Genomic DNA, 27,055 nt, shown 5'->3' on the forward strand with positions numbered 1-27,055 from the left:
TCATGTTTATACCGTTGGCGGATAATAAAATGAAATAAATTAAGATCTCTCTTTTTATAATACAAAATCTTCATTCGTATCACGATAGCCTTTTACGATAGCGTGCTACCCATGATTTAGTAAAATAGTACCCAGTGCTCTTGACTTCGACTAATCAAATTGAAGTGGAAGTTGATAGCCCGTGGTGCGTAAAACAGAGAACCGCTGGGATATTAAGATTCTGGAGCGGACACTACAGACCGGCATGCAATGTGTAGAACGTTCCACTTCAAAGTGGATAGAAGGAAGTTGCGGGATGCAGTCTTTTGCAGGTTTTATTGTAAATCTTTGGGGTAAGTCTAAATATAGCAGAGCACGTTCTGCGACAGAAATGAAGTTGCTTTGGTGGCTCTAAAAACAATATCCTAACATAACCGAGCATGGTGAATATACTAATTCGACGATGAAACATTTACATTAAGTTTCAGGAAGTAATGTATACATATTAGTTTATTCATAAAACGAATATTAATTAAATAAAAACAGGAAATTTTGCTGATAAATGTTATTTATTGAATTAATTGTATATAGGATAATACATAAACACTTACACTTTGTTGATCGTAATAACACGGATCACTTAGCTAATTAAGCAGAACCAGTTTTAACGACGCGCTAAACCTGTTATTGGGTCTAAATGTATGTTGAGCGTCAGAAGGTTAAAAATGACGAACAATTTGTCATAACTTAGAATTTTCTCTTACTTTAATATTTTGACTATCTCCTCATCAACAGCAATCTAAATGTTTGGACATTTTTTTTTCGAATTCTTCTTCGTACTTCGTACCTTCTTTTCTTTGATCTAACATTTCCTTCAAATATCTTTAAATACCAACCACATGCATCTGTCAATATCTTACTAAATTCATATTCAAAACATCTTTATTCAAGTAGGTATTTACATGAACTTTTGAATCGTCGATTATTTTAACAATTTAAACGAGCTTGGTTGCGGAAACCAGCCCGCAGAGACAAAACAAGATAAGCTACCATCGGAATGCCGATGTGCTGAGAAGAGCCGACAAGAAACTCAACAATTGATCTTTTTAAATTACATTTATACAATATTATCAACCATGAAATGAGACAACAAATTAAAATCAATACAGTTCGATCAAATAAAAGTTTTAGAATGCTACTATAAATTTATTTAAAAATATATACGATTTAATTTTTTTTTGTTTAAAACTAAGAAAAGAAAAGTCTAAAATATCTTGTGGAACTTTATTGTACATGTGTACACAGAGAACCATAAAAGATTTGTTAAGTTTTTGAAAACGAAAATTTAGGCGTTACGAGTTTATTTTTATTTCTTGTATTTATCAAGTGTCTATTGCTTTTTATATAATAGTTAAAATTTTGGCAAATCGGCATAATATCTACATATGTTGTACCTATTTGTCAAGGTATTTAATTACAGTTATGTGAAAATGTAGTAAAATACTCGTAATAGTGAAAACTTTTTATGATAAACGATCCAGTCTATCACTATACTGTTATGCAAGCAACTGGCGTTAATACAATTAAAACATAATCACCTAGTGGACGTAACTACTGCCATATCAAAGTGCCAGGAAGCGGGAAATGGTTACGCTATACAAACTCAGACTTCACTCTTGCCTTCAACGATCATACACATGTACTTTGTTTTCACTTCAAATTATGAAATTAACTTAAAAATTTAGTGATCTCTATTGCCATATCTAGAGAAATAATTAAACATAGTAATATCATCTTATGGATCTGAATAAAAGATAACTGCGATGCTATTACGCAGGGAGGTTTTAATAATACCCATATAGCATCACACTGATACGGGCTGGTTGAAAAATTTGGGTGCTATAGTTTATTTAAAAAAAAAGATCCTTTTTGAACCCGCGCCGAGAATTAGTTGAAATGCAGACTTCGACCGCGGTGGACGACAGCGGGAGGTGCGCAAATGAAGTCGTCATCGATATCGAAAATAATTCTGTAGCAGCGCCCAGTGTCGTGTCAGAGTCGACGTCGCAGATTGATAAACAAGAGACATTAGACAGCACAAACATGAACGAAAACGGTAAGTTTGTTTATAATATCATAATACTGACTACATATATTTTAGAGGTTCTGAGAGTTCTAAGAACTAAACTCAAGGGCTACCTCAGGGACTTCGGTACGGACATTTATATTATTCATTTTAACAGATAAATAATGGAGATGTACAACAGCCGGTTTCGCCAACTAAGATCCGAAAATGGATGAATTTATTACAATTATTATTACATACCTAAATATGATTTTGTAAATAAATTAGACTCGAACAATATACCTAAAAATGACGCGGCAATTTTCCTATATTAATATTACAAAACATTGATAGATAATATATTACGAATATAAATTATTATAACATTTAGTTTATACGAAAATGTTTTTTTACACATATATTTAATTTACCCACAAACAATTGAACAAAGAAATTCAGAATATTTAAAAAATAATTAAAGTGGACGCTAATATCAAAACAATATCACAAACACAATAACAATAACATCTGCGACATACTTTGTGTATGACTAATATACGTAATACTCAATATCAACAAAAGTTTTATTGTAATGTAATGGTATAAATATATAAGCATCGTAATGTAACTGACCAATTGACTTTTGAATTCGAAAAATAAACGACAGACCTTGGATCGTTACTGGAACACGGTTAAAAAAATATAAATATTTGCTGTATACTTCGACCTCACGATATGTCAAAGTCTTCAACAGTTTATTTATCAATTACAAAAGCAAGGACGTCTGAAAAAACTATCCCAACTTTAACTGAACTATATTTGCAATAATGTTAATCTGAAAAAACAATTATTAAAATGTGTTTTTTTTTAAATCACACACATTTATCCACTCTATAAATATTGAGAGAGCTTGGTTGGGAAGTGTCAACGCATACACCATATAGCCATGATCTTTGACTCTGTTTTTTTTCTATTCCTGTCTCTTCAGAAAGATTACTTTAAAATACATCGAAAAGTGGACAATTTATTCCAAATGCTAGATTTTTTGGGCAAAAATTAAAATATTTCTGTTGCAATAAAATTATTCACTACCCGAAACATGGCTACAATTATAAAAAAAAATCAGCACATAAATTAAAACAAATGACATCTAACTTAAAAAAAATTTACATAAAATTTAAGAATGCGCTTAAACTTTGTACCCGATGTACTGTTTGAAGATAATGTCGAGAGAAATGATGTGAGGTCTTATGTACGTTGTTTGATTTTTTTTGTACATTGGTTTTTAATAAAAAATAAGTACGTACATGTTCGATATGAAAACTTTAATGGTTTAATATTTATAACACTATTAAAAGAAATATATTTAAAACACACGGCTAGTCATTTTATAATTTACATAAAGTTTATAACCATACAATTAATAAAATCATCTGGGATTAGGTTTAACAAGTACTCTGCATATGTTTATTTTAATAAATTAAATTTGTTTTCAGATAATCAGTTATTTTTGATTATTATGGGTTACATTTTCAAATGGGGATAAGTAAATATATTACGATGGTAATGTTGACATACATATACTTAGTCTTGCCATGAAAATTGTTACAAAAAACAACATAACAAATTATATCTATTAAAATTACATTGTATTAATTTAAAGCATTAATATAAAACTATTAAAATATATAAAGCCTAATCGAAGAGTTTTCCATTGGCTTCTTGAAACATTTAGGCCAGTTACAAATAGTAAAACGCACTTTTTATATAGAAAAATTCTTCACTTTCAATTGTGTGGATTGTTTTATGGACTTCAAATTATCATAGCGTTACTTCATTCTTTAAAACTGACCATTATTATTAATCCAGTGTACTAAGATCAGGACTAGTTGATGGCCAGTCTTCAGCTCTGATGAAATCCGGAACGTTCGTTTCTAACCAAGATTATGTGGATCAAGCTTTATAACCTGGCACCGAGTCTTGCTAAAGGAATTCTTGGATCATCTCCCAAAATAAAATCTTTTGCTTTTGGCTGGGATTCCTTCGAATACTCCATTATTGTTTTATTGCCTTTTTCGTACGATTGGTCTCATTAGTACAATCAATAGCCTGATATACAAACATTTAAAAATAAAACATATTTACAAAGTTATACTTGTTTTGTATTGTAATTTTAATACTATATAAACTAAGCAGGAAAAAAAATAACGCAACTTTAATGACATAACAAGCCAATATACATACGTAGATATTAACACGATCTCGACGAATTGATATGACTATTTCCTATAGAAAAAACTTGAAAAAACCTCGTAGTATAATGAAACACGCAATTGAAACTTAAGGCTTTTACCTGAGCATAGCTTATCTATTATTATTTCTGGGCCGTAAGGTTCTCGTTTGACTACAAGCCGGTAGACGCGGCGTACAGTCAAGGTCGCGAGAAGTCACGGAAGTTGTGATGACCATAATTTATTTAGACATTTAAATATTAATTATTAAGAAAACCTCAGGTCAGTGTGTCTGTTTAAGTAAAATATTTTTACGTATTTTGTAGCTATTGACTTACAACTTTTTTTTTTCTTGTTTACATTCATCCCAGCTCTGCGCATCGTTCCCATTCAACTGGGATATGTTTGCGCAAAACCTAATGTTACACATATCTGCAAATACGTGTGTTGGATTATAATTTGCATGATCATGAATTGTACGTAAAACATGCACTGTGATAACCGTAACAATAATCCTTGAGAAGTTCTTCTAATAAAATACATTAATATTTTTATAAGATTTTAACAATACTCGATGCAAATTTGAATTTACTTTTAATAGCAACAGAGAAATATTTCACAAGTCATTCAAATTAATTAACGTGATTTTAAGAACATGTTGATGATGGCAACGATTAAACAATGTAAAAAAAATTGTACAAATAATAGTATTAACACAGCATCAGCATTTAAACGTAGCGTTATTTTGATTAATTTTGTATTCCAAGAATAACATTCAAAGCATTTCCGTAAAAAGAATAATAACATCTTTCATTAAAATAGTCGCGTAACACATATATTTTTAGTCTGTTTATGAAAAAAGAACGTAACAATTTTTCAAAAAATGTGATAAAAAATAAGTTTAAATGACGTAACACAACAAACTTTACTTCTTGTATGGACTGGATCCGGAAAAAAAAAACTATATGTTTTACTTACTAAACAACCCAGCGTATGATATTGTAAACGTAAAAACATTTCATGTTCCTTCACCTAGAATGTTTTAAACAATTTAAATTTATTACGTAGTTATCTACTCATCTATAGATATAATTAACACAACCATGTTACTTGCTTAAAGTAATATATGTAAAAAAACTTTGTATATTTGTCATGTATAAAAAGGGAATGTCAGTTCCATAAAAAAAAAATCAAATGTCTTATTATGACACTTATTGCTATCCAAAAAAGAATACCTGAAGACGTCCACAAACAAGGAAAAACAACAAATATTTAAAACTAAACGTGTTTTGCGTACATGTGTTTAATAACATCGCAATTATTACTTCTGTCAGTATCACTACCATTGTTAAACCTACGAGCTTGCATTAACCATTTTTAAATATTTAGAATAAACACCGTGCGTACGTTTGGAAAAAAGTATGTCATTAAAAAAATACTACAGAAAAACCTATAAAGACATGAGCAAAATATAACTTTATACTTTAAAAATCAGTTTACATTTGTGGGACAAACGAATAAACATATATTTCTATTGATCCTAAAGATTTTTTTTGTTTTCAGTAATAATAATTTTAAGTCATCAATGTAAGACAGTAAATTTATTCGACACAGACACTATTTACCTTCCCTCTATTGTAATTTTCTTATTGAATAAGAAAATTTAATGACATATTGCGTACATAATTTACATAAAATTAATAATTAAAATACTTATTCTCACCCTAAAATTTTTCTATTACATAATCTTTTCCAACCATTAAATAATATGGTGTCAAGATCTTTCAAGCCGAATTCAAGAATACACTAAAGAAGAATTCTGTACTTCTTTTAATTATTTATGGCGAATCATGAACCAAGCCTCTCAGCCTACGCTTTATATATAATCATAATCGTTCTTAAGTATAATTTATGTTAGATAATTAAACAAAAGTTATAAGGTAACATATTTCTATTTTGGGATGAAAAAGAGTTGTGGCCACTTTTAAGCATACGTCATATTTTGTAAAAACATTAAACCAATTTGACAAATTTTCCGACGAGAAATTTTTTTAATAAACTTTGATAACATTCATGTCATGCAGGATTCTTAAATATATTAGAAGCACATTTTTAATTTATAACAGTACAAGTTATCACAGCACACGGAACGATTTGCCCATGTTGAATATAAGTTTAAAGATTTTTTTTACTTATAACAAAAAGTTTAAAATCGAACAAAAACATTTTATGCAGCTCAGTCCATACAAGGAATACCTTTTAATAATATTTCTCACGATAAAACCATGGCCTTAATTAAATATAAAAAGTTTGACTTTTGTTTGATCTTAAACCAATTACCTAACTTAATTATCTTACATCACTACATATAAGATTAATTAATTACCTTTAAAAAAAAGTCTCCTTGGCTGTTGCGATCACATCTGCATAAAACCAAAAAAATTAAAACTTAAGTTTGCCTCAAAGAACTGAAAATTTTATTTGACTAGTTCCTTATCTCTTTTGGGATATAGGGATCTTTTTTTGAGGTATGCATATAGGTTTCTTAACGTTCGTTGTTATTATCTTAACTTTGGTTAGTATAACCTTTACGATAGTTTTATTATTATTATTTATCTTTTAAAAAACGGTATAAATATACGCTTTTTTAAAGTATCACAATATAAGGCAAGTGTGTTACTACATGTACTGCATTGTTTCTGATTTTAATTGTGGAAAATTACTGATTGAGTCAAACCGGTCAACATTGTATATATGGTATTATATTGTATATTGGTAAGTAGCTTCGTAGCATACAATAGAGTGTCGTATTCTTTTAACCACAATTAACAATCTCTGTGAAGGTTAGCTAATAATATACGTATATTAAATAATATATATTTTTATTTATATATAACATCACTGTAATGTATGATCCTCTGAAGAACTATAGTTACTGGCGCAGTTCGAAAGATTGCTCGCCTGAAAGGGCAATGGGCGGGCCCATCGCTCGTGAAACCGATGGCCGTTAGGGTTGAAAGGTTCTCAAGTGGCGACCGAACTAAGTGGACCTCTTTGGGGAGGCCTGTGCCTTGCAGTGGGCGTCTATTGGCCAATAGGCCGAAGAAGAAGAGCCTTACATTGTCTTCCTTATTAATTTAATATCGATTATTTGCAGGTTATTTTATAATTATTTATCAATTCCCCATATTTCCTAATTTACTAACATTTAGTTAAAGGCTACTACTAATATAAATACATGAATAAGGGTTGTTATCACCAAAACAAATAAATGCATAATATGTTTATTTACATTCATTATAACTGTTCAAACGTCATTGATCAAACTAAAAACCTTTTAAATTTGATGAATAATTTTAATTGAACCTTAATTTTTTTAACCGTGACTAACAGCTGATTTACTCTTTGATAACCAAGATATCCATCCTACATAAAAAAAATCTTAAAATATAATTATGTAAAAACTCATTAAAACTGCCTTCCGTAAGTCAGCCACACAGGTTTTTTTTATCACTGTAAATGAATCCGCTTGTAGCGCTCACGCTGCTCTGGAAGATAGTGCTGTTCATAGTAAAATATTAACATAGTTATCGATATAAGTAACTAGGACGTTATCGATAAAAAGGCAAAGTTCTAGCAGAACGCATACAGATATAGCAGCATATTAAATACAATGGTGGAATTTTAGCATTTTTTTATTATGACGGTTACTTTGTTCATAACGGTTGCGAAACGAGGAGATTCGCAGAAGAACCCAAGTCACCGACGTAGCTGAATAGTAGTAAATAGTTCGTCTGATGTGGCAGTGAGTATCGAAAAGTTCACGGGAGGCTACTACAAGCCGGTAGCCGCAGTATGCGCTAATTATGACAATATTTGGGGTAGACCCATGCAGTGAGCATTTATCTACTAACATGATGAATGATTGAGGAAACGCGAGCGATGGATGTGATCCTACAGGACTTTTATCACCCACAGTCGTGACTCGTTAACAGTGTGTACATCGGCGTAGCCTCCTTCTGTGAAACTTTTATGGTCTAAAAGAAATCAGCCCACTGTCGGCACAGAGCGACACCTTTGATTATCCTCTGAAAATTGGTGTTCCTTTACGAGAAAAGACAATTTCGGTGTCGCGGATGTTTAGGGTGGGGGCCCTAAACTCTTAATATCTGCAGCGACTCGAAGCGGATGAATTCATCATAAATCGACGTAGTTTCGACCAATCATAGCAGTATAACAAAGGTTACACGGGTAATGTGAACAACGCGGTATGCTGGGTTATCCAAACTAGCACAGATCGTTGAACTGCGACAAAAAGTTCCCAACGTAATTACTAGCGTCCGAAAAAGACATATATCGACGTTTTAGCGGCTAGAAATTCCACGTGACCCTGTCCTCCCAGCATCTTTAATATCCACATTTGTCACCGAAACCAACAAGAAATAATTATACTTTTAGCTTGATTTACTTATTACTCGTTGTTTTAGTCGGTGGTGTTTTTAAAAAAGAATATCATCACCTTTTAACGTTTAAATATGCGAACTTCCTGTACGTGTTAAATAGATTTTTATTTACGTTCTTCCTTTATGAACGGTTAACCTTGAATGCGGTCAAGTAGTATTTAAAAAGAAGTCTATAAACATAAAGATGAGCTGTTGTATAAGCAACTTGTCCGGGTTTTGTTTTTATTTTTATTTCGATAAAACTTGCCGAACCACTGATCTGCCTTTTGCTTCTTTTGCGAGTATTTTTAATGTAAATTAATTCAACATACACGCGTTTAATTTTTTAGTGATTTAAAAGTGATGATACTTTGAAACGGAAGAGCCGCTATTAAAATACAGATACCTAGAATTACAAATATTATTTATATAAATTCTATTTTCCGAGCTGGGAACTGGGAAATAATTATAAGACCGGTAACATGTAAATGAATAATGCATAAAAACGCTTAACTCTTTTTTTCGCTCGCTCAGGACAAAAGTAAAACTGTTTACGTTATATACAAATTAAAAAGAAATATATTTGAAAGGTCCCAAGTGCAAATAACCATTCGCGGAAAAACCGTGATGATGAAATCAAATTGTTTGATAATTAAATCGCTGATGTGATTGACCATTACCAGGATGCCTAAACATGAAACGCGTGATTTTACCTCTTCACTATGCCTCTGCATAATGCATAACCCATTCACATCACAAAGCCGAGTAAAATATAAGTATAAGTAAAAATAAATCTTAATTTTGCAGACATTAATTCTTCTAACATATGCTTCTAATTCTATGTATCATGTGCTACCAATAAGTTATTAAAATTCAATTTTTAAAGAAATAACATTAAACCTAAATATTATTTATTATATTTAAAACGTGTTTAAGAGTTAAGCAGTCAGTCCAAGTCACACGTTATTTTAAATAATAATAACCTCTGTAATTCATTGTTGTTTTGAACAATAGTTAGACGAAGCCAAGAATAAATTAATATGTAAATAGTTTTTTATATCTTCCCTATAATCAATTCCTTGCACTTGCATGTTATATAATAATAATATATAATACAAGATTATTCAAAAACATCGTTCTATATCAGCAATGGTATACATGGTACGAGAAATCATAAAATTAAAAAAAACCTTAATTACATTAATTATAATACTATTATAACATTAACACGCAACACCGTTCTTAAGAACGCAGAAACAGATTTTTTTAAACCTTTTCACATATATATATATTATTATACGGACTGATTGTTTATAGGAAAATACCTAACAGATTTGCTGTCATTTAATATACCCCTCCCATAAATCAATGGTTTCTGAAATACTTAACACCGTAATGATAATATATTTAAAAAAAAACATTTTCAAATTTAGAATTACTATACATTCAAATTAATGACTTTTTACTGTTACTGTCGTCTTTGTACTGCCAGAATTAACTGGCCTGTTGTGCTAAAATAAAAAAAAATAATTTAACATATTCCAAAGCATAAATTTGTTCAGAGTGAATGAAAATAGTTGTAAAATCATTAATTATTTTTAATGATTAATGAACTGTACATAACTAAACATCCTGTAAAACTAATCAAGTTCAACACTATATTCACAAAAAATATATTAGAACGTTTATTCTTATTTACTTACTAGACGTTTCACTAATTCGCATGTATACATTTTTTATTACTTTTACTATTCACTATATACTTAAACCCTAAAGCGGCAGAAACCTTATGCTGCCTTACTCACAATTTTATGTCATTCTTAATTTTCTAGTTACTAATTCAAAGTGTTAACGTAATTTCTCTAGCTCCCATCATCATTTTATATCAATGTTAATTTTAATTTTTTAACAAAAATGATTAAATAATAACTAATATAACTAATGGTCTAATAGATGGGACGTACGAATAATTGTAATTATAATTATAATTACATGATGGTTTGGCTAATTGTTTCAGTTATCTATATCTAATTAAAGTATTTTTCATTTATTTAAATCCTATTATAAATTTTAACTAAGCTTTCCAGCTTATCTACTACTGTCTTATCTATTTATGCATCTATACATTAAAGAATTCGCCTTTGTATTTATTATTCCAGGCACGGTCAAGGTGTAATGTTGTGCCATGCCACACACGATTAGAAGCTGGTAAAATTATATTTAAATGTTTTATGTACATTTTCGTAACAATTCAATTTGTTGTTTTGTTTTCTTCGCCGTTCATCAACTTATTGTTGGTTAACCAACAGTTTTTTAGTTTACTCAATGGGTCACATAGTTATACTATATAGTCAACGTATTCACAATTGAGCCGTCGCTCTTAAAATCGTTGCCGACCTTTAAAGGATTCTACAAAAGATATAGGGTACTTTTTAAATAATATATATTATTTATATTAATTGATATAAAGTAAAAGGTTTTAAATCATTTTCCAAATTTGTCTACTACAATTATTCTTGATTTTAAAATACAGGTAATTGAATTTAGCCGACACTTTCGACACAAATACCATTAAAAACCTATGGAGTGGACTAGAACAAATTTTTGCTTTTATATTTAGTTTTGTTTATATGTAGTTTTAGAGAATAAGGCTTGCTCTAAACGCCCTAATAATTTGTAGCCCTTTAAACAATTCATACTATCAGCAGTGAAGAATTTTCCCATAAATCGTATAGGTACTGATTACTGGACTCAACTTTTGAAGCAATTGATATATAAGCTTCATATATTTTAATGGTTCCATATTAATCTATTAAACTAACACATTTTAATGGTAATGTTACATATAGCACGAAAATGTTGTTTTCCTTTGTAACAATATTTATGACAAGATTAAGTAAATAATTTTATACCTAGTAAAAAGTAACCTACATTTCCCTTGGCCACGCCGTCAGGAGTTATTTGCTGATCTCATTCACCGTCATGTCACGACGAGAAATTAGAATTCCAATCTTTATAATGCCTTACAAATTTCGATAAATAAACCACAAGGACAGTCGTTTAGTGTTTGCGGCATCAATATTGCAAATCCATTTTTTTTAATATGCCCATTGCATGTTGTCTGTTCCTGTGTTGGAAAACATCATTACACAATATTTATTTACATACTGAAAAATAGCAATAACAATGCAGGCATCAAAGCATTACAACAAACACTGTTTTTGAAATAACAAAACGCATGATTCATTGGGGTCTCAATAGAATATTCATAGCTAACACGAGATAACATTCGTCGGATTATTAATAATAAACGTAATTTTAATCTTCTTAATTAATTTTTATGACTATGCCTAACTTAGAAGTGGTATCAGGGCAAAAACACTACATAAATATCTGCGTATATAATTAATGCACTGCATTTTTGAACCTTGACGAACAATTACGTTAGCAATGTCACGCCATGTTTGAATAGAAATTGTCGTCATAAAGCCTGTACGTGTTTCGTATAAAAAATTAACATTTATATCTCACATATTTAACAACCATTAGCATAAGGTTACTGTAGAGCTATTTAAAAGGTCAATCGATAAATTAAATAAATGACAGGAAAAATCCCAATATTGATCCCTTACCGTACCAATTTTTATTTCCTTTGTGTTCTGTCAAACTAAAATAAAAGGTGTTAACAAAGCATCCTATGGAACCACGCAGGGTCGAATTCAGTTTCCCACGGGTCAACATAAACAAGAACTGCTGATGATAGAGGTCCATATGAATTAACAAGTCCATTTAAAACCTTGAAGGTTCTGCACAAGTAGTTTTACCCGTACTAACTTGCTATATTATTAACTAATATTTTAGTAGAGAGTATTACTGCAGTAATTAAAAAAATAAACAACAATTCGTTAAGGGTGCAAAGTTCGTACAAAGATATACTTGACAAGTCTTGCAAAATAATAAATGGCCGCGTTGAAGTCTTCGAAAGACGCTGGATGCAGGCCGCTTCTAACCGATCCTATTAGAAATCTATGGGGAAGGCGCAGTCTAACGACAAACTTATGATGAATGTATATCAATGTGACAAAAGAACTAGAGACATGGTTTTTAAAATATTTTGTTATGATATTTCCAACAAAACAAGTGTTCATCAATTAGAAATAGATGATGAAATGACTATACTCGGATATCATCTGAACCATATCAAAGCTCATGAAATATATTGTAGTGGCAACATTACGTCATCGCCAGCGGTGTTCGAAAAGAGAAATTACGCAGAAACAAATTGTTCATTTACGTCGATATAAATACGGGCGAAGCTCCAATGAAATGTAGTTCACGGACCTTTCCACTCCATTAACTCATGTCAGAGGTAGCTGTTAAAACAAGGCTAATAGTACAAACATCTTCGAAATAGTACAATACAATCGAATGAATATACACCTACCGGCCCTAGAAAGAATCCCACAATATCTATTGATATACAAAAATTGTTTTTATTACGCCATATTATTATATATTTTTACGTTTAATATTTTTACATAATTCATGCAAGATCTTGTTGGTGCTAGTGTTAGTAAATTAAAACATTACTAACATATGTCAAACAAATTTTAATATTAAATTACTAATCCAGTCATCGTGAACAATCCAGTACCATGGGTGACTTAAACATATTATCTAGGCTACGTCTTGGATGACTAAATCTTTGAAAGCGTGCAACAAAAAGCAGCATTTATCCTCAGCCGCCTTTAACTATTGCTAAACAGCGGGAATAAAATATCTCTTTCAAATAAAGTGACGCTCTATAAATCTGTAATAATCAGAGCCGTCCTCGCATACGCAAGCCCGTGCTTCGCGCATGATAATCCGCGCGTCATTCACAGACTTCAGTGCATATAGAACGCTTATAGCCACGGTCACGCCGTGGTACGTACGCAGCAGGGACATGTCGACCTGGAAGTTACAATAAAAGAGGCATCGATACATTACTTTTACTTAAAAAACAAATTTGCTTCTTTTAGATGCCGCCTTCTACAATACAATCACACTTGGTACTTTTAAATGCTACACCGTCCTAAGATCGAGACACAAAGTCGAGTTTGCACACTATCATCGTCGCCATTCAATAATCAACCGGTCTGGTCGAAGTCGAAGCCAGATCGTATATCATAGGAAACGCCAATCTCCGAACTATATTTAATCTGCAGATTCCATTTGGGCAGCGAGAGTTTCCACTAGTAATTTTGAGTTTGATCTCCCTCCGTCTTTACGATGCGCGTAACATCTGCCAATAGGTTGCGACGTCAGATTTATACACTCAGTTTAATCAAATGTTCATGTCACTTCTGGGAGGCCAACGTTAAAGATTTTATCAGATCAGAATACTTCAAATATTCAGCCGAGACTAATCAACAAAGACTTGGATCCGAAAGGTGGATGCTTTCTTTACTTTAATGTCCCGCACCTTTATGATAATACTGAGTTTCGTTGGATCTAAATATCCTTACCTCAAGTCCAAGAGTTACTTTACGTGACTATCATATAGGTACAAGTTATAACTCTGGTGTTGATTATCCTTGAAGTGATAAGACGTTGAAGAAATTAAGTGGAACTAGAAAACATTCTCCCATTTGCCACTCCGATGCCTGTTAAAATAAAATCATATTACCTCATGATTTAACGTGTATCTTATTTAAGAACTGGTTTCTTAATACATAAAAAAGTATATTATATATGCCGTGAAGGTCAGACAATTTTTTTTTTATTTACGCTTTTTGTTACATGCCTCATGAAGGAAACAATGAATGAAAATTTTATATAAAAAAAAAAACTAATTTATATTTACATAACAAACTCAGATAATTAAAATAAATCAAATAACATTAAATATGGATCATATAAAAATACCGTAACTTCTTTAAAATATATTTATAGATAACTCTATAATAAAATATTATTTAAATTAAAAAAAAAAACTAGTCATTTAAAAATGTTTCTTAATTTTTTATAATTGTTGACGCTTACTAAACTCATCTGTACTTTCAACTTGTTTATCAAAATACGTGTGAAAAGACAGTGTAGTAACTTTATTCCACGAAGACAATGTAACGTGATAGACGTTCGAATAAGTGCGCGTATTTATGACACGGCGACCTTTTTTACCCGTCATTCATCTTTAGTACGCGTTATTTAAAATCGCTACAAAAGTTCGTTAGAGATTGAACTGGTTTGATTTGCTCGTGTCCATTTCGGTTCGCAAGTTTGACAGTACAGCTCGCCGCAAACCGTAATATTGTTTAAGGATCCAAAGCGGCTACACGTGTAACGCGTTTAGTATCCGCTTTCGAGCCCTGACAAAATGTTAAGCATTTCAATTTATTGTTTGAATCGATACGAAACAAAATAAAAATAAAAACGTTTATGGCTTTAAATAATAAACCAAAGTATTTAACTTAGTTTAAGCATTTATTAAAATGAAATATAGAAAATACACAAAAAGAATTTAGCAAAAGTATTACGCGAAACTATTAAATATATTTTAATTATTTTAAAAATAAACAAGAAAAATTATAAGTTGTTTGGATTTTTATTGGTAAGTTTGAACCTTATAGAGGTAAGGAATAATATTTCCCAAACAATAAGAACTCCTCGGTGTTTTACATCACAGTATGAAAGTTTGAAAAATATAAGTTTAAGTCTGCGCATTTGTAATATCTTAAACAGATATGATACCTGCTATTTTTGATTTAAGCGCCATCTATTAAATAATGCTTAAAACATTTGGTCATTGTACCAGTGTTCCATTTTATCTTATATATCATTCAATCATTCGTTCATTCAACAACGTAGAAAGGTTTAAGAGCATTGACATTTCAATGAAAACAAAATTTTCAATTTCATTTAGTCTTACCCGTCGTGCGACGGTACACGTTTAACGTTGTTGTTACTGCTTATCAAAACAAGCAATTTTAATATCAGTCTTATTAGAGCGAATGTTCGTTTTAGTTGCAGCAAAATGACTGTCGGTAAGTGTTCACAGTAAGTTTTCCTTTAATTTCATGCTTTTGGCTGTTCCGTATAATGTGTAATTAATGTATCTTCGAAATATATACCATTAGGTAATATGGACTATAATTTTTGATTATTTTAATTTAAATCAAAGTGCGGTAATAAATAATTCTGAACTATTAGGTAAATATTTATGTATAACTATCGCTTATTCGTCGATCACAATTAATACCAGTAAAAGTGTTTTAATAACAAGCTAAGATTAATCTTTGCATTAATGGCGAAATGTTGATCTGCATTACACTGTCTACTACACAAATACTTATAGTACCTAAGTTTTACACACTAAGCCCTGGACACCGACTTTTTAGAAAATAGACAACTTTCTCCGTTGCTTTAAATTTTTAGGTAAATTCGCAAACTTTATTTTTTACCAAAAAAAAGTAACTTCTTAAAAAAATCAATATTAAAGAGCAGCATAAGCACAAGCAACAGAAACCTTTTATTTACCTGAGACAGACATTTTATGGATATTTTGTTCGTTTTAATAGCGCCTAGTTCTTACCTAATATCCTGTTTATCGATTCGTTCCCTTGTTATTTTTTGTAAATCGTATAATTATACTTTAGTTTTGTAAATTCAAAAGTACATTTTCTACTTTTAAAATGTAAATACTCCATGAAATTCTTTCATTAAAGATTTAGCACTTTTTTTAAGAAACTAAAGAGTTTGTTTTAAAAATACTGATTTTACTTTAAAGATGTTAAGTCATATTGGATTTTTTATTGTACATAGATTGGTACGTTTTTTAAGGAAGGCATTTTAAAATTATTTCTGAGAAAAAAGTTTTTTGGTAGTTAAATTTTTTAATAAAATCTCTACATGTTTGAAAAGTTTCAAAAAAACTGAACACATTAATTTATTTATGCCATTATATTATATTCAGGTTTAATTTTCACCTCCTTTTGACATTTTTTCCTAATAATTATAAATAATTTAATTTATGTAAACCTGTGCTGCCTTGTATTTAACAGCGTTCTACCTTGATATGCTTAATTAAACCAATTCCACTGGCTAAAATATCCTTAGATGGAAAGTCACCGTTCTAAAACTTCAAATTATTCAGAAATCTGACAAAATATATAGTGATGGCCTAAAAAAAATGTATATTGCTATTTACAACTAACTATACCACATTCTCAATGAATCAGTAGTAATAGAGTGGATTATTTTTAATTATTGTACATTGAATATGTTCGAAAGGAACTTTGAACTCTCATTAATGCTATTTCACACGAATCGAAACAGTGCAACTAGCTATGTTCAGATATTTTATTTATTCTTTATTGACAATTCTACATTGAACAAACACTACACAGAAGTAAAGGCTATATATAGAATGTATAATTTTATTTTATACTTTGAATTATCTTTTCTTGCCACAAATTAATGAGTTTGATAATCAACTACAAACCTTTTCATATTAAACAATAAAAATAATAATTGTTCTTAATTGTTTTTGTAATTCAAGGTGAGTGGCAACAATCAAGATAAATAACTAGAATGGAACATAGTACATTGTTTACAGATATGTTAAAACTTATTGCATCATCTTTGAATTTTCATTCAAATGTATTAAATCCTATTATCATCATTATTAATTCAAGTCTTCTCCTGGGTAGGCCTCCTCCATAGACATATAACAGGAAAATTTACTTATTTATGTATGGCATTGTATTGAATAACATAACTTCATAAATCCAATATGAAGATTGAATGCATGACACCTGTATAACTTTTTTAATTTGCCATGTCAGTGTACTATATAGTAGAATTAAAATGTATGGAATCAATTATGTTATGATTCGCTGTTTCAACCCATAGACGCCAACTGCAAGGCATGGGCCTCCACCAAAGATATCTATGAAGGGAAATGCAATAATTGCCATGCTTGCCAGATCAGATTAGCAATCGCAGTGTGGTGTTATAGCATGCAGAGGACACTGCTGCCCATACTCTGGAAACTTCTATATTAGCAGTGGTAAAGTGTGAACTATATAAGATTGTATCCTGGAAATTGAACCCGGGACCTATGATTGCAAGTCTGTCATCTACCGCTAGGCTACTACTTTTTGTACATGTCATAATGTATGTAATGTTTAATACACAGAAGAATTTAGTAATTATGAATATGATTTTAGCTACTAAAATCATATTCATAATTTCCTAATTACTTATAGATAAACACATTTCTCAATAATAAATGAATAACAATTGTTATTATAAATAGATTGTCTTCAATTGGGTTTGATTTTTTTTCATATATGTTATGAATTGTATACAAGATCCGTCAGCGTTGAATGGGATCATAGGCTAAAGTTCTTTTATCACAAATTAATTTTGATTTTATCAAGAAATTATCTGTTGTTATGTAAGTATTGGTATATTTGCAATTAACTACACACTACTCATTCAAATCTCAACAAAGAAATATCTTGTGTAATTATTGTGTGTAATATAATATGCCCATGTAAATAAAAAAACTTGAAAATAAATAAGTCATTTATTCAAAGATTTTTTAGTTGTTAGTTTCATAGTACTTATCAGATAAACAATGGTTCGAATCCACAAATACTACATATTTGATAGGAATAGCTTTGTTAATGTGATAAAATTTTAATGTCAAGGTATACAAAGAAAGTTCGAGCAGTGTAGGTATAGATTGTCCATTTTACAAGCTTATGTAAAGGTCACTATAAAACTATTATTGAATATTGACAAGTGACATGAAAAAAAGAACAGAACGATTTAAAAATATATATTCATAGTGTTGTATATGAAATAGTGTGCTTGACTTGCATCACACAAAATAATTAAGAAACTGCCATATTTTTTATATTTCATATTCTGCATCATATTTGATCCCATATTTTACAATAAAATATAAAAATTATTAATCTGCTATTAAATTCATTGTTAGCTATCATTATTAAAGATTATTATTATTTATTAATATTTATAACTTTTCAATCTTTCGAATTAAATAAATTTACATTAGATTTAGAAGATAAAAATATAAATTTGCATTTAAAATTTAAAAATATCGACCATCGTTTAAGCACATAGATAGACTGTAACATTTGGTCCTAACCCAAAGATATCTATGTGGGATATACCATAATGACCAAGTTAGAAGACCAACATGCTAAAAGTTTAAAGGTGGGAAACCCCTACGTCGTGACTAATTTAGAGTAATTTATTCGTCATTTTATATGATGAAATTAGATAGGTGCGTACAGTCCTCTGCATCTAATTTGGCACTTCGAGCAGAAGAATCTTCGGCTGAATACGGTTTTATAAATCGTTGTCTTCATTGCACAGCGCTTCGACAGCACACATATAAAAAGCAAGCAGTTAGCAAGCATAACGATGTATATAACGCAGTAGCCAGTGAAGTTACTGGATCAAAAGATTGAGAAAAGTCAGAAATTTCTACTAAAAAAGTCTCATATCGTTAATTTTTTTATTACGTTAATATTTTATAGATTATGACATTTCCTAATGAAAAAAATTTAATGAATATTAATTATCTGCAAAAATCCACTAAGCAACATGTACTCATGAAGTCCTATGACATCTGAAATATATATATATGTATATAAAATCATTGTGTTATTTGAATAAAAATTTAATTTATTTTAATATTAATGAATATCTAATGACGTTTTTAATCATAATTATGGAGTAAATGTTAATTAAAATTATTTGTAAGAGATCACAGCGACATAGGAATAGAAAAAAATTTAATAATTCGCTTTACTTGGTCCCGGTTTTATACGACAGATCTTCATGTTTTTTCATGGTCATGCGAAATAAATGTAGTTAATTAAAATGCATACATAAATATTTATTACATAAAGTACAGTCATGTAACGACACTATTACACAGGAAAAAAGTAAATTAATGTAAACCTTAAAAGTCAATATTATTTCTGATTTAAAATTATATTATAGTCTTTGTTAGTCAGAAGGGGAAGGAACCATATAATTATAATTTATCTTTACTGTGTTTTTAAATGTAATAAACGTTTACGTTGTCAAACCAATTATTATTAAAAATAAATTTAAAACGAACTATACTATACTAAATATATATAACTAAATATACTATTCTAAAACGGTATAAATGATATTTTTATTTGGTCACCACGACAGAAGATGTTTATTTCTTTGTATGTCGTTTGAGATGGAGAACCAGTCCCCTGGCATGTGGCAATAAAACAAACATTTATCTTTCGAATAGGCTTTCGTCAGCACTTTCAATAAGTCAATATATAACATTATAAGATTGATATAAAATTTATTGTACGTAACTTTTATTATTATTACCGTGTGTATGTTTAATACTTTAATATGAAATCGTAAAAATATGTAAAGCTCATTTAAAATGGTCTCCGTTGTCTGCAATAATCCTTCAAAAGTTGAGGCCAAGTATAAATATGAGCACGCGCTTTTTCTACGAGAAAATTTTTCACCGACAATTTTATAGATTGTTTTAGTAACTCCAAATAATAGCATTTACGGCAAGAATTACTGTATAAAATTAGCCAAAAATCATAATCAAGATTAAGGACTAAGATCAAGACCAGATGACAGCTAGTCTTCAGCTCTGATGTCCGGAACATTCGTTTCTAACCAAAATTAAGTGGATGGGGCTTTATGACCCGGCACCGAGTCTCGCTGAAAGGACCATTCTTAGTTATTGAACATGGTGTTGTTAAGGTCCCCTTAACTACCTCAAGAGTGGTACTTTGAAACACTTATGCCAATATTTTAATACATTTTTTACAAAAATAAGGCTCCGTGACTCCTTCATAGTTAACACCACATAGTCACGAAACGCGCTGAAGACGACATATCGGAGCCAGATCTATTCTCTGTCCATTCCTTTTCGGCTGATTATCTTAGAGATAAAGGGTAATATCCTCCACGCATATGTCTCTTCCAACATCGCCGAAACTAGTACGAGTTAGAAACGTTTTTCACCGATCATGTCCATGCATAAGCTGCTCTAACTGTCCAAATCTTTTTCCATAATCCATTTTAAACATTATACTATAAAATACTTTTTGTTACAGGAAGTGTGAACTCCAAGCCGGCTCCGGTTAATATTGCTGAGGTTAGTAACGAACACAAGGACGCAAAATGAATTCGATTTGTTTAAAAAAAAACAACACCAAAACAGATTTTTAAAAATTACGTCATGAAACGCGGCACCGTCACATCGTATTGCGACGTTCACATGACTATCATAGATGTTGTATGACCAAAGAACACGTCACTTTTGCTATTTATGTGAAGTAACATAGTATACATAGTTATGAAATGAAAAAAAGTAATGTATACTATAACATGTTATTAAAAGAATTTTTTTATTTCCTTATTGATTCTTAGAGAGAGAAAATTGTGAAGAAAACATTATGACTCTCGTGGTAGTCATTTCAGCTCATATAAGGAAGAATATACCAAAATCGCCACGCTTGGTAGGTGTCGCAGTGTGGTATTATGGTAAGCAGAGGTCACTGTTGCCCTCTGAAAACCTTTTTGTGAGTAGTGGCAATCTTATTTAACTAATGCACAAAGTGTGTATAATATAAGATTGTATCTCGGAACAAAACCTGCGATCTACGATCGCGAGTCTCAATCCTCTACTGCTGAGGTTCCACTGCTCCTTATCGGTATGACGATATATATTATGTATGACGATCTGATCTAAAAATAGTGATGTACATAAGGATAAAAATCTTTTATACCATATTACAATACACTCTCATGTAATGTCTCTAAATTATTTTGTAATAAATTGAGGAAGTTCATAAAACTAAAGCCAAAAATTTTGAAGTAAAAACAGAGCTTGGAATTACTGTTACCAATTATTGTAATGTGAATATGGAGACCGACCACAAAAAATCCGTCTTAGTTTGATACGTGCTATACTCAAGTCAGTGCGAATGAGTGTGTGTCAATCTGATCATAGTTTCTATGAAATTCTTCTCATTACGTACGCAAGTGGTTACTTTAAATGATCATATTTAAATTATAACATGAATAAATGAATATAATATTAATAATATGATAATTATTTGTGGCACGATGAAGCTCAATCCAAAAACTAATCCATGGCTCATTCAAGCATTCTCCAACTAGCCAGGCTGGCTAAATTCATCGTCGTCGTTATTTCAGCTCATGATGCACGCTGCAGGTTGGCGATGGCATTGTCGTATAATGATACGCATAGGATGCTGCTTGTTTGTGGCAATATAATTAATGCACAAAGTGAGAATTATATTGGACTGTACCTAGGAAATCGAATTCACGACCTCCGATCGTGAGTCTTGATTCCTTACCGTTTGGTTAGGTTACCACTGGTTAAACTAAATTGAACGCCAATAAAACCAAAGTCGTTTGACAACTTGAAAGTCCTTGTCACATTTTTATAAAGTTTTGATTATTTTATTTACACGTATAATTAAAATTGATTTAACAAAATAATTTGTTATCTAAACTGCTTCATTTGTTAATATCGTTGCGATAAAAACTACTGTAACGATCACGGCACGTGTTATCATGCTAATGCATTTATATGTAAAGATAACAAACAAATTATTGTTTCGTGACAGTGCAACGTCCAAATTAACCCTCTACGAATATTGATAACTAAAGTAATTGTCCGAGCTAAACACCGCTGAGAGAACTTGCTTATTTGAAAAACAAATAGCAGTCAGTGGACAAATAGCATGTCGATTCAGCCCTCTGGGCTTGAACCGAGCCTTAACCAAGATTTCCCAGGAGTTCCATAAAACGCCGGCCTAAACCATCTTAGAGCTTGTTGACCTTCCAAACCGGTGAAAAAAATACCTGAGCCCAAGATTCCAGAAAACCTTTGAACATAGTCAATGTAAAGAGACAAGCTATGCCTCCTTCCGACCAGTAATATAGAGCTGCCGTAACCGCTTATGTCTATGTACAGCGCCATAACGAAGGTAGCTACGTCCTTTTGGTTTAATAGAACTGCGTGACTCTTATATAACAATATTTATTATGTTTAATTCTCATAAAATCAGAAGTACATATAATGAAAATAACTTTATCCACTGGCATGTAGTAAGAATAAAAAAAAACTTCTTTTTTCTAAATTTAAAGTATATTATTAAATTAATCTTATAGCACTAAAGAGTATTTAGTTGATCGAAATGTGTGGAACTAGGTTTGTTGACTCATTTACATTGTTGAAATTATAATAATTGTGTTAAGTTTAATTTAAAAATAGCACCTGTTGTGTTTCTAGACGGCTGTTTAGCAAATTAGCATTCCGAGCCGGAGGTAGGTTATTACTTACAATGCTAAAATAATTGACGATTCAACTTGCATATAAATGCCTACTTGTATAAAATTATTATTAATGTAAACGTAAAGATTCTTATAGGCTTTTTTTTCTTTATATTTATTGTTATAGAATATAATTATTTTACTCATTTTACTTAGAAAAAACACTCCTGAAGTATTTACATGTATTAAAATAATTACAGATGTGCGATTATAATTAAAATTCTGATTCACCTGGTTATTGAATATGTGAGCAAACAATGTAAACAGTAGCACAGTAAAGAATAAACAATACATGAATTTAAACAAAGAAGTAAAATTTTTTGAGTTAATATCTAATGATTATACAGGGGGATAAAAATATGTGTAAAAGCTCTGAAATATGTTACATTAATTTATGTTCCTTATTGGAATGCGTCAGGCCAATAACTTCCGACAGTACAAAATCTACAGAGAGATAACAAATAATTAACATTTTTAATAAGTAGTTATCTGAATTTTGATATCGCTTTTGTTATTATATTATCATTACGTTATTATTTCTAAAGCAATTGTTTTTTGGTTAGGGGGAACCATACATTTTTTTTTCTTAAATGGCCCCCGTTATTAGGGGCATCTCGTCCCCAAAACTTGTGTATTCTTTCATTCTTTTTCTTACTTTCTACATTTGGTTTGTCTTACCTTTTCATTACATTTCCATCTCTTCCGATTGCTTTCTTCCGTCACCTAATTCCTTAGTTTCACAATATATTCATTTTTTCTTTTTATTTTACAAAGTTTTGTTTTACAGTTATTATTTTGTTTGCAATTTGTTTTTTATTTGGTTTTACAATTTTTCTCAAGTCTTATTTTGTTTTATTCTTATTTTTACAATTTTAGGAATTTAGGTCATGTATTTTGATATCTTATTAGTAAAGCCATTGTTTCTTCGTCAACCTTCATTCGGAGTCCTTCGAACGCGGGACAGTGGTAGTACAAAGTGGACCACGGTCCGGTCCACCACGCACGGTTCAAAGAAGCACGAGGGGTCCTCTTTGAGATTAAACCTGTGAAGGTACTCAGAAAACCCTTAATTGACAGCAAGTTAGCAATACATTCGCCTCCTTTATAGTTTTTACACCTTTTTCCAACCATCCTGTATATTTAGAAAGTATTATAACTGTCTTTTGCTTACATATTAATGTACTCTGCAATGAAGAATTTTACACAAAACATTCGTATTTATTCCTATCAAACCGAAATTCGTGATATTAATGTTTAATGAAACGCTATTATCGCTATCGATGTAGCAATAGCAAGAAGTACGGCAGGTTTGTTACGAAACTCATTACGATAAACGCATTTTTGTGGTTGTAGAGATACTTAAATATTACTAAAATACTTAAATAATATAATAATTCGTAATTTTTTATTAATATTCCTACATTAACAATAAATATGTGTTAAATGATTATTATGATACTTATGAACTCCTGTTCTTAATTTTTAATTTTAATATATACTAACAGCTTTCAGTCCTTTTTAGTAACTCGAACGCTCTACTAGAATTTCCTTAAATCCTTTCTTAGCTGTCCTCTAACCGGCGAAAGAAATATTACTATCAAATTACAAGTCTTTAAGTCCCATGGTTCTAGAACCCTGGGACTTAAAGATGAGTCAGCACATAGGTGGAAATCCTTTGTATGTATATATATATATATATATATATATATATATATGTGTGTGTGTGTATATACGTGTATATAGTTTTCCCATTGACGTTATAAATAAGAGGTCATTCACCTTTGACATCCACTTGAGGTTGACAATGAATAATATATGTAAATGGTGCCATTTAATAATTCATTTCTTTGTGTGCATATGTAGCACATGTTGTAAATTGAAAATATAAACTAAGCGTTTTAAAAAACAACTAATCGGTAAAGTTTAAAAAAGAGTAGTCGTTTCAGCTTATTGCAAGGCATAAGCGTCCCCCAAAGATCTATGGTGGGATATACCGAAATCGTTACGCTTGGCACGCGAGTTAGCGTTTGCAGTATGTGGTATTATGGTACGCAAAGAACGTTGCCGCCCTCTTGAAGATTGTTTATGAGCAGTGGCAATCCTATGCACAAAGTGTGATATAAGATTGTATCTCGGGAATCGAACTCACGAACTACGATCGCAAGTCTCAGTCCTCTACCACTGGGCTACTACTGCTTGAAGGCATCTTGTCTTGTCTTTGCGAGCTAGTTTCCGCAACAAAGCGCTCATTTTTCGTTGGGTTTAGCCTTACTCAAGCCAACCAAACTCCTAGTGAAATCATCATAGACCCTTGATGTCGCCGGCGATCTTGATTCGAGATAGGTAACGCTACCCCAGTAAACCCGTAAACCGGAGTAGTATAGTCCCTTCCTCTTCCAGGCATGTCCTGCTCCGAGGAATGTCCGTAACACCTGCGATGTATCTTAAAAAGACCACGACCAGTTACGATCCCTACCACCGGACGCAGTTACGATTGTAATTACTCGAAAAAACCATTGTAATATAATAAATAAAAATTGATACAATCGTATGCATTATATTTTCGTCAGTAATAAAAATTATCATTGGGTGGTACCATTAAAAACATCTCCAAACAATCTTCATTAACGTCTTATAAACTATATACAACACAGCAAAACTGATATTAATAACAATTTCGATTTTAAATGAACCTGAATTAGAGTCTCTTGTTTCTCTGATGACATACGCGGTACATCAAATAGGCTTTAAACAACGTGTCAGTATAATATATATAAATATCAACGTTGCCCAACTTTATTAATATTATTTCTGCAATTACTCTAAACCATTTTTTTTATTAAGAGATTGTACAACGGGATCACCTTGACATATACATATTATGTCCTCTCTAGTTATGTTCTGTTAACAGAATTCTTTTCAGACTTGTTTTTTTTAAGGCAGACACTTATAGTATATTTAGAAATAGTTTTCAAAAATAAATATTACTAACAAAACTTTCTTGTATAATTTGATATTTAAAAATATAATTGACAAGCGTATTTAAATTATCCAATAAATACGTTAAGGGCAATATTCATAAACTACTTATTTCATTTTTACAGATCGTTGAGAAAGCTCGCGAAACGTACAACAGTGGCGTGACGCGGCCTATAGAATGGCGTCGCCAGCAACTCCAAAACCTCATGCGCATGTACACGGAGAACACCAACGCCATGGTCGCCGCGCTGGCGAAGGACCTCCGCAGGTGCAAGATGGAGGCAATGCTCCTTGAGACCGAATACCTGATTAACGACCTCAAGAACACTTTGAATAACTTGGACGAATGGAGCCAGCCCGAGCGGGTGAGTTTATATGATTTCTTTTTTCTACACTCTTTTGACACAAATCAGACTTCGGATCCTGATATTGTTTGGGGTTCTACAACCTGTGGTAGGAAGGGACTCATTGGGGGTACATGAAATACTAAAAGTTATATTTGTTGAAATTCATTGAAAACTAGGGTCTGTCACAATTAAAAGAACACTTGAAAACAGTGTATTATTAATAAAATTATTAATAAATACTAACAAAACTTTGATAATGTGTATGAAGGGGTTACTTGCAGTAATTTATATAGTAAACTTTAAAAACAGTTCTAATATTTCACAGTCAAGAAACGTTTAAGAGTAATTTTTCGGGGGGGAGAGTAATATTATAAATGGAAAATTCATAAAAAAACCACCGAGATGTTAACGATGACAAACGATTAACTTGTTAGATTTACTCATTGCTGCTCTGTAAAAACGACATTCTACTTCGTTTTTGGTTAAATATTGCTTCCAGGCCGAATTGGAAAAAAACTTTTGTTAAGGGCTAGCCGGTAATAGTAATAGATTGCGTAATCGTACCTACTAGCTAGACGCTGCCACGTTAGGAATTTGTCTGTATCTATTATATGC

At 31.1% G+C, this 27,055-nt stretch overlaps 1 protein-coding gene across 3 annotated transcripts in view; it reads left to right on the forward strand.

The window, feature by feature from the left end:
• The first annotated feature begins 1,930 nt into the window (after positions 1–1,930).
• Aldh-III (Aldehyde dehydrogenase type III) overlaps positions 1,931–27,055 on the forward strand; it is a 34,117-nt gene continuing 8,992 nt past the window's right edge. For 2 of the 3 annotated variants that reach the window (XM_068763931.1, XM_068763930.1), the window contains exons 1-3: positions 1,931–2,095; positions 20,864–20,904; positions 26,219–26,458. In XM_068763931.1, the coding sequence (XP_068620032.1) occupies positions 1,936–2,095; positions 20,864–20,904; positions 26,219–26,458 (441 nt within the window). In that variant the 5' untranslated portion in view covers positions 1,931–1,935. Of the gene's footprint in view, positions 2,096–15,606; positions 15,743–20,863; positions 20,905–26,218; positions 26,459–27,055 lie in introns of those variants that run through there. The other variant, XM_068763932.1, reaches the window with a different exon arrangement.

Source organism: Battus philenor, unplaced genomic scaffold (assembly GCF_028537555.1).
Source record: "Battus philenor isolate CCGP_79_NKW_IND1 unplaced genomic scaffold, ilBatPhil1.0.hap1 SCAF_19, whole genome shotgun sequence".
Classification (NCBI taxonomy): domain Eukaryota; kingdom Metazoa; phylum Arthropoda; class Insecta; order Lepidoptera; family Papilionidae; genus Battus; species Battus philenor.